Raw genomic sequence first — 10,000 nt, 5'->3', positions numbered from 1 at the left:
GAGGACGAGGGAGCGGGCGGGGGGCGGGCGAGGGGCGGGGGTGGGGCCGTCGCCAACCACGGACGCCAGTAGTGCATCACACTCGCTGGAACCCGCAAGACCCGAGCGCCAGGAACCCCTCGGAGGCGCTTCCCGGTCCCGACTCGATCCCCGCCCGCAGGTCCCCTTCGTCGGCCCCTTCCCCAGCTCCGTCGCTTCCCTTCCCTCGGCGCTTCCCCCCCGTCCTCCCCGCCGCGTGTGCGTGTGTGTGTAGCGGCGTAGCGGGAGAGTAGCGGCTGCGGCGGCGGTGCAGCAGCAGCGGCGGCGGTGGGCGTGGTGGCAGGAATCGATCCCCGAGCGGGTGGCTCCAGGAGACAGCAGCGGCGGCGGCGGCGACGGAATTCAGTCAACATGCCGGCTCCTGACCGGGCAGCGGCTCCCCGTCCCCACGCGCTCTGATGCGTCGCCTTCGTGCTGCTCTGTGATCCCCGCGAGACACTCCGCGCGCCCGCCCGCCCGCACTCCACGCCCTCCGCGCCCGTGGCCGCCCGAAGAAGGAGCCTCGGCCTCTCGCCCGCGACCCTCGGAAGCCTCCTGCCGAACGTGTGCGCTGACGAAGGGAAGGTCCTTCGGCGACCCCCCGCGCCGCCGACCCCGAAAGCGCCCCAAAAAGTTCCACTGAGAGAAAGAGCCCAATAAGTGCAGTTCCCCCTCGCGCCCCCGCCTCCCCCAGAGCCCCAAAAAGGCCCCGAAAGTGAGCCAAAAATAGCGTCCGCCGTGCAGCGAGAGCCACCGATCACCGACACGATGGGCGGGGAGGAAGAGAAGACTCGTGACTCTGACAATCAGGCAGATGACAGCATCCGTGTCATCTGCCGCTTCCGGCCACTCAACAAGTCGGAGGAGGCCGCTGGAAGCAAGTTCATCTGCAGCTTCCCGTCGAACCGAGGACAGGAGGACCAGATGGTCTCCATTGGGGTGAGTCCAGTGCTTATGCCTTGCTGTTGGGCGGCCGGCGGGGCTGGCGGGCTCTTGGCTGGTTTGGGCGTGTTTTTCGCGTTGTTTCGTTGTTTGGGAGGTGTTGTTTTTACTCGGGGGTAGGGGCAGGGGGGGGGGAATGTTTAGGTTGTTGTGTATGTGTTGTTTTTTTTTATTTCATGGGAGGTTGTTTGTGTTTTCGAGAAGGGTCGAGGTTTGTTTATGTTTTTGAGTGCGTTGAGGAGCACGTCTGTAAATGGGTGTTTTCTGTGTATACTTGCGTGCGTGTGTGCGTGCGCGCGTGTAGACGGGACGTACGTGCGTGTTTTCCAAAGCTGCGTGCATGCTTTTCTACGCATCGCCGATTCGCCGCGACAGTCGTGACAGTTGACAGTCGCCAGCCTCGTTGTGGTCGAACTCTGTCCTCCATCGTCATCCCCCCCCCCACCAAATTCCCCCTCCTCCCCTTCCCTCTCTCTCTCTCCCTTCCCCTTCCTCCTCTTCGCTTCCCTTTCTCCCCCTTCCCCTTCTCCCCCTCCTCCTCCTTCCCCTTCTGCTCCTCTTCGCTCTCCCTCTTCTCCCCTCCTCCATTCCCCTTCTCCCCCTCCTCCCTTCCCCTTCTCCCTCCCCCTTCCCTCTTCTCCCTTCCTCCTCGCTTCCTTCCTTCCTCCCCCTCTCCTTCCTCCTCCTCGCTTCCCCTCTCTCCCTCCTCCCTTCTTCCCCCTCCCTCTCTCCCTTTCTCTCCCCACACATCCTCTCTCCCCCTGCTTTTTCTCTTTTCCTTCAGTCTCTGTCCTACCACCTCATACTCCCTCCCTTCCTCTTCCCCTTCTCTCCCTCCTCCTCCCCCACCACCTCATTTTCACTCCCATTCCCCTCCCCACCACCCCTCATTCACTCTCTACCTTTCCCCCTGCTCTACCCCACTTTCCCTCCCTACTCTCCACTTCTCTTCTCCCATTCCCCCCTACTACTCCCTCTTCCTCCCTCCCCCTCTCTTACCCCCTCTTCCTCCTCCTCTTCCCCCCTCTACCCCCTCTTCCTCCTCCCTCTCCTCCTCCTTCTTCCTCCCTTCCCTCCCTGTACCCCCTCTTACCCCGTCCTTCTTCCTTTCCTCCCCTTTTCCTCCCTCTACTTTCCCCTCTTCCTCCCTTCCCCCCTCTTCCCCCCTTTCCTCCCTTCCCCCTCCACCCCTTCCCCCCTCTACCCCCTCCCTCCCTGTCGTTCACGCGCGCAACCGCCACAATGCCTGAGTTTCCAGCCCAGTAACTTACAGGTAAACAAGGTAATTATACCGGGAAGGGGCGGCCAGCCTATTTCAGGGGCGACTAACCTATTTCAGGGGCGACTAACCTATTTCAGATGTGTGGGTGCATTGTCGAAGGTCGTTTGGTTCTTTGAAATCCCTTTTTTGATATTGGAGGGAGAGGGGTGGGGGATATGGAGGGTGAAGGTGGTGGGGGTGGTGGAGGAGGAGGGAGAGGAGGGGGTGGTGGAGGGGCAGGTGGTGGTAGAGGAGGAGGAGGAGGTGGTGGAAGTGGAGGAAGTGCTGGTGGTGGAGGAGGAGGAGGAGGAGAATAAGAAGGAGGGTCAGGAATGACAAAAATAATAATAATAATAATAATAATAATAATAATAACAACAATAATAATAATAATAACAATAATAATAATAATAAGAGAAGAAAAAGAAAAAGAAGAGGAGGAGATGAAGGAGGAGCAGCAGTATAAAAGGAAAAAGCAGGAGGAGGAGCAATAGAAAGAGAGAATGAAAGAGAACGAGGAGAAGCGAGAGAATGGAAGAATGGAAGAATGGAAGAGGAGGTGGGGAGGGGGAGGTGGAGGAGGGAAGGGAGGGGGAGGAGGGGGAGGGAGGGAAGGGATGGGGGGGAGGGGGGAGGAGGGGAGGGAGGAGGGAGGAGGGGAAAGAGAGGGGGAGGAGGGGGGGGAGGGGCAGCGAGCAGACAGCACAGCGGTTGAACTAAATAAACAATCGACGGGTGAACAGCCTTTGCACATCTCGCTCCCTTATCTCTGCTCTCTCTGTCTCTTTCTCTTCTGTTCTCTGTCCGTTGCACATTATCTTGTTCTTCTCTCCTGCCTCCCTTTGCCTGTCCTCCTTTTTTATTGTTTTCTTTCTTTCTTCTCTTCTTTTTTCTTTTCTCGTTTTCTTATTTTTCTTCTCTCTGTCTTTGTCTGTCTGTCTGTCTGCCTGTCTTTCTGTCTGTCTGTCTGTCTGTCTGTCTGTCTCTCTCTCTCTCTCTCTCTCTCTCTCTCTCTCTCTCTCTCTCTCTCTCTCTCTCTCTCTCTCTCTCTCTCTCTCTCTCTCTCTCTCTCCTCAAGTCCTTCCACCTTTCTCCCTCCCCTTTTTTACCGCCCTTCTGCTTTTTCTAACATTTCCTCCCCTTCTTTACCTCCGGTATTTCCTCTTTAATTTCCCCCTCTCTGTCTTCCTCCGTCTTTCCTCTTTAATATTCCTCTCTCTATCATCATCTTTCCTTCCTTCCCTTTCACCACAAAAAAAAAAAAAAAAAAAAAAAGTCAGTAAACGAGAGAAAACTATAAACGGAATAACAAAACATCAATAAATGCGAGAAAAAAAAAAATCAACTCCCCCAAAAGGAAAGAGAATCGGAAACAAAAGCAACGCGCAGTATGTAAGTAAACATATTCCGATCCTCCTTTTAACAGGCGCTCGAATCGCAACAAATAAAATTATAAACAAAACAACAACAAAACATCAATAAATGCAAGAAAAAAATCAACCCCCCCCCCAGAAAAAAAAACAAAAGACGATCGAAGAAAGCACGCGCAGTATAAGAATACATATTCCGATCCTCCTTTTAACAGGCTCGAATCGCATTCCGCGCCGACGAAAAGAAAACGGAACCGCACTCGTAAGGGGAGGATTGCATCACATTTTGCGGGAAATCGGTGACGGAGCGAGGTCGTAGGGGTGAGGGAGGGAGGGGGGGAGGGAGAGTGGGAGGGAAGAGAGGGAAGGAAGGAGGGGGTATGGGGGGTGGTGTGGAGAGAGAGAGAGAGAGAGAGAGAGAGAGAGAGAGAGAGAGAGAGAGAGAGAGAGGGAGAGGGGAGTAGGGAGGGTGATTGGGGGGATGGGAGGGAGGAGGATAGGGGGAGGGAAGGAGGAAGGGAGGGATAGGGGAGAGAGGAGAGCGGGGAGGGAGGGAGAGGGAGGGAGGGAGGGAAAGGTTATCGTATTATATGTGATGAGAAGGATAAGGAGAGAGAGAGGAGGAAGGCGGCTGACTGACAGACATTCAGATAGACAGACGGACAGACACAGACACAAAGAGACAGATAGAAAATCAGACAGAGATACAGACAAACAGACACTCCGATAGACCGACAGACAGACACTCAGACAGACAGATGAACGGACAGACAGCCAGACAGACAAGCAGTCGAACGGACAGTCAAATAGTCAGAGATATACAGACAGACACTCCGATAGACAGACAGACAGACTGACGGACGGCCGCAGGACCTTGTGATTCCACCCCGAGGCGGAACCCCGTTAGAAGGAAGCGGGCGGGGACCTCGGGTTGTGAAGGGGGGGAGGGGGTTGGGGGGGAGGGCCGGGGGTGGCAGGTGGTTCTTTCCATATCCCTCTCTTCCCGCTTCCCTCTTGTTTCCTTGTTTCTTGTTTGTTTTTTTCTCTCTCTTTCTCTCATTCTCTTCTCTTATTTCTTTCTTTTTCTTCTTTCCCCTATTCTCTTCTCGTTTTTTCTCTCTTTCTTTTGTTTTCGTGTTCTCTTTCTCTCTTTTCCCTTTTGCTTCCTTTCTCTCTTTCTCCCTTCTCCTCGCCCTGTCCCAATTTATCCTCATTTATCCTCCATTTCTTCTCTCTCCCCATCTTTGTCATTATTTTTCCCTCCCTATCCTGACTGTTTCCTTTTCTCCCTTCATTTCCCCTTCATTTCCGTCTCTCCCCCTTCTCTCTTTTTTCCCCTTTTCCCCTCCTTTATCCACGCTTTACCTGTCATCCTTTAGTGAAAGCGCTTAAATCGAGCGAAAATCCGCTTAAAACTAGCGCAAAATTTTTGAATCGAGCTCAAATTATCTTTTGAAAAGTATATTTCCAAACTATTACCTAAAGTTCCACGAATGCTTGGAATGAGAACCAAATTGCTTTTGAATCGAGAGTAAAAGTTTATTAAAGGAGCCTTTTATTTTATTATTATTATTATTGGTATTATTATTATTATTATTATTATTATTATTATTATTATTATTATTATTATTATTATTATTATTATTATTATTTATTTATTTTTATTTTTTAGATAAACTTAAAACCAAACCGAAACGCACTTCAAAAAGGCGGGAAAAAAGAACCACACAACAAGCGCTGAAAACAAAAAAGGCGGGAAAAAAAGAACCACACAAAAAGCGCCGAAAACAAAAAAGGCGGGAAAAAAGAACCACACAAAAAGCGCCGAAAACAAACGGTAAAACACCTTTAAAGCGAAACAAAAAAGCGCCTTTAAGCTAGCTGAAAACTCGCTAGAAACACAGCGAGTGCCGCTAAAAAGTCAGTTGAATACTAAACACAGAATTAGCTAAAACCGAGCCAAAAAGCGCTCAAATACCCTGACAAAACGGACGAAAAACCGAAACGAAACACAAATAAGACGAAAAATTAAGGGAATTAAGCCCTATAAATGAAATGATTAATAGAATAAACCAATTTTTTGGCGACACATTATTGATTTTGGGGAGAGAGAAAGAAAGGAGTGAAAGAAAATCAATAAGAGGAAGAGAGAATAACGGAATTAAAGAATGATAAACAAAAATCTATAAAGGAAGGTAAAACAAAAGAAAATCGGAAGTGAAAAGGATCGAAGACTATTCAAAGGAACGGAAACAAAAGAATGTCGGAAGTAAAGAAGAACGTACGAGAGGAATAAAAACAGATGGAGAAAAAAGAAAGAAAGAAGTAATTAAACAATGATAAACAAGAATCGGAATCAGGGAAGCAAGGAAGGGAAAAAGAGAACAATATACAAATAAGACACCGCAACCCCAGAAAACGACAAAAAAAAAAACACCAAAACAAAAACAAAAACCACCATCATCAAACAACAACTAAAAACAACAACACCTTTAAACAACAACAATAACCTAAAACCACAACAACACCTTTAAACAGCAACAATAACCTAAAACAATAAAAACAACAACTCAAAAGCAACAACTTAAAACAACTTAAAACAAGAACTTAAAACAACAACAAAAACAATTTAAAACAATTTAAAACAACAACAACACCTTAAAACAACTTAAAAAAACAACAACTTAAAACAACAACAACAACTCAAAAGCAAAAAACCGGAAAGGAAGTACCAAGGAAATGTGGAAGGAAGTGATGGTCACAGTCAGCTGACACGCGGCGGTGACACGTCCCGGAGGTGGCGAGGCGAATGGGGGAGGGAGGGAGGGAGAGAGGGAGAGAAGGAGAGAGGGAGCAAAAAGGAGAGAGGGAACAAAAAGGAGAGAGGGAGAGAAGGAGAGAGGGAGCAAAAAGGAGAGAGGGAGAGAAGGAGAGAGGGAGCAAAAAGGAGAGAGGGAGAGAAGGAGAGAGGGAACAAAAAGGAGAGAGGGAGAGAAGGAGAGAGGGAGCAAAAAGGAGAGAGGGAGAGAAGGAGAGAGGGAGCAAAAAGGAGAGAGGGAGAGAAGGAGAGAGGGAACAAAAAGGAGAGAGGGAGAGAAGGAGAGAGGGAGCAAAAAGGAGAGAGGGAGAGAAGGAGAGAGGGAGCAAAAAGGAGAGAGGGAGAGAAGGAGAGAGGGAACAAAAAGGAGAGAGGGAGAGAAGGAGAGAGGGAGCAAAAAGGAGAGAGGGAGAGAAGGAGAGAGGGAACAAAAAGGAGAGAGGGAGAGAAGGAGAGAGGGAGCAAAAAGGAGAGAGGGGAGAGAAGGAGAGAGGGAGCAAAAAGGAGAGAGGAGGGAGAGAAGGAGAGAGAGTGGAACAAAAAGGAGAGAGAGGGAGAGAAGGAGAGAGGGAGCAAAAAGGGGAGAGAGGGAGAGAAGGGGAGAGAGGGGAATAAAAAGGAGAAAGGGAGAGAAGGAGAGAGGGAACAAAAAGGAGAGAGGGAGAGGAGAGGAGAAGAGGGAACAAAAGGAGAGAGAGGGGGAGAGAAGGAGAGAGGGGAGCAAAAGGAGAGAGGGGGAGAGAAGGGAGAGAGGGAGCAAAAGGAGAGAGGGTGGAGAGAGGAGAGAGGAACAAAAAGGGAGAGAGAGAGGGAGAGGAAGGAGAAAGAGGGAGCAAAAGGAGAGAGTAGGGAGAGAAGGAGAGAGGGAATGAGAGAGGGAGAGAAGGAGAGAGGGAATGAGAGAGGGAGAGAAGGAGAGAGGGAAACAAAAAGGGAGGGAGAGGGAGAGAAGGAGAGAGGGAGCAAAAGGAGAGAGGAGAGAAGGAGAGAGGGAGCAAAAGGAGAGAGGGAGGGAGAAGGAGAGAGGGAGCAAAAAGGAGAGAGGGGAGAGAAAGAGAGAGGGAGAGAGAAGGATATATATATATATATATATATATATATATATATATATATATATATATATATGTATGTATGTACACACACAGTATATTTGTGTGTGTATGTATGTATATATGTATGCACACACACACACACACACACATACACACACACACACACACACACACACACACATACATATATATATATATATATATATATATATATATATATATATATATATATATATATATATATATATATATACATATATATATATATATATATATATATATATATATATATATATATATATATATATATATATATATATATATATATATATATATATATATATATATAGAGAGAGAGAGAGAGAGAGAGAGAGAGAGAGAGGGAAGGAGGGAGAGAGAGAAAGAGAAGGGAGAGAGAGAGAGAGAGAGAAAGAGAAGGGAGAGAGAGAGAGAGAGAGAGAGAGAGAGAGAGAGAGAGAGAGAGAGAGAGAGAGAGCAGAGAGAGAGAGAGAGAGAGAGAGAGAGAGAGAGATTGAGAGAGAGATTGAGAGAGAGAAAGAGAGAAAGAGAAAGAGAGAGAGAGAGAGAGAGAGAGAGAAACAGAAACAGGAGACAGACAGAGAGAGAGAAAGAGAGAGAGACAAAGCCAAAGACAGAGACAGACAGGACAGACAGGCACTGAACTCCCCAATTCATTCACGACAAGCATGGTTCCTGCATGACGAGTCACAAATCCATGAGATCTTTTCTGTTCAAAAATCGGATCAGCATTGGGGAGGGAGAGGGGGTGGGGGTGGGGGGGGGAAGAGGGGTGGGGGAGGAGGGAGGGGACGGGGGGAGGGGAGAGAGGGGGAGGAGAGAGGGGGAAAGGGGTGGGGGGAGGGGAGAGGGGAAAGGGTTGGGGGAGGAGGGAGAGAGGGAGAGTAGGGGTGGGGGAGAGAGAGAGAGGAAAGGGGTGGGGGAGGAGAGGGGAGAGTGGCGGGGAGTGGGGTGGGGAGGAGAGGGGAGGGGGTGGGGGAGGGGGAAGAGGGGGGAGGAGGGGTTGTCAGAGGCGCTCTGAAGGGGTTGCCAACCAAGCCATGCGCGCTGTCTGATGTCTTTCACATGACGTGGCGTAAGAATGGAGGGGGAAGTGACGTCAGATTTTTTTTTTTTTTTTTTTTTTTTTTAAGGCGTAAGGTTCGGGAAATGCAGGTTTGGGAATTGGGGCTGTTCTTTGATTTGTTTGTTTGTTTGTTTGTTGTTCTGGTTTTATTGTTTTTGTTCTTTGTTCTTTTTTGTGTTTTTCTTCAATTTCTTCTTATTTATTTTTATTCTACTTTATTTTCTTCATTGCTCTCCTCCTCACTTCTCTTTTTTTCTTTAACTTCTTCTTCTTCTTAGTATTATTCTACTTGATTTTCTCTCTTCCTCTCTACTTTCCTCCTCCTCCCTCCTCCTCCTACTCCTCCTCTTCCTCTTCCTCCTCCTCCTCCTCCTACTCTTCTTTTTTCTTCTTCTCCTCCTCCTCCCTCTGCCTCCTCCTCCTCTCCTCCTCTCCTCCTCCTCCTCCCTCCTCCTCCTCCTCTTCCTCCTCCTCCTCCTTCCTCCTCCTCCTCTTCTTTTTTCTTCTTTCTCCTCCTCCTCCCTCTTTCCTCCTCCTCCTCCTCCTCTCTTCCCTCTTCTTATGAGGACTAATACAACTGCCACCATCACCATTATCGCGACTACCATTACCACCATCTCTGCCACCATTAAACCATTACCAACACCACTACTTCTATTACCATTGCCACCATTACCATTACCATCACTGCTATTGCCACCATTGCAACTTCCACCACCACTACCATTACCATTTCCACCATAATCTTTATCCCTGCCACCATTTTCACCACTACTGCTACCATAACGACTAATACCGCTACCACTACCACCATCTCTACCACCAATACCAGTGCCACCATCACTACCATTACCACTACCAGCATTGCCATCACCACTGCTACCACTACCAACATTTCCACCGCCACCTGCTACCATTGCCACCACCGCTACCATCATTTCCACCAACACCAGTACCACCAACACCAGTACCATCACCACCACCACCACAAACCAGTACCACCATATGCACCACAACTGCTACCATTACCACCGCTATTATCACCACTACCACCGCTACCACCAGTGCCACCACCTCTACCATCGCTACCACCGCTACCACCATTACCACCACCTCTGCCACTATTACCACCACCTCTACCATCACTGCCACCACCTCTCCACCGCAACCACCATTACCACCACAGTGCCACCATTACCACCACCTCTGCCACCGCTACCACCATTACCACCACAGTCACACTTCCCAGACCATACCAAGTCATTGAATATTTTTTCACCTCTTTTCTCTCTCTCATTCTTTCTTTCTCTCATTTTATCATCTTTTTTTTATTTCTTTTTTTTTTCTTATCAAAATGTATCGCGTGATAAGGTTCCATTTGGGGGGTGATAATGTGAAATCTGAGATTCTTTGGATTAAATGTGCTGCAGATTT

General features: G+C 48.7%; 1 protein-coding gene across 1 annotated transcript; it reads right to left on the bottom strand.

Annotated features, from left to right (window-relative positions):
- Positions 1–5,483: 5,483 nt before the first annotated feature.
- Positions 5,484–9,540, bottom strand: LOC138861004 (uncharacterized). The gene is made up of 2 exons (XM_070119643.1): positions 9,178–9,540; positions 5,484–5,504 (listed from the first exon to the last, which is right to left on the bottom strand). The coding sequence occupies exons 1-2, from the start codon at positions 9,538–9,540 to the stop codon at positions 5,484–5,486; spliced, it is 384 nt and encodes a 127-aa protein (XP_069975744.1).
- Between the last annotated feature and the right edge of the window lie 460 nt (positions 9,541–10,000).

The sequence above is a fragment of the Penaeus vannamei genome, unplaced genomic scaffold (assembly GCF_042767895.1).
Source record: "Penaeus vannamei isolate JL-2024 unplaced genomic scaffold, ASM4276789v1 unanchor456, whole genome shotgun sequence".
Lineage (NCBI taxonomy): Eukaryota > Metazoa > Arthropoda > Malacostraca > Decapoda > Penaeidae > Penaeus > Penaeus vannamei.
The sequence above is the reverse complement of the archived record's forward strand: the minus strand, read 5'-3'. Positions and strand labels throughout refer to the sequence as shown.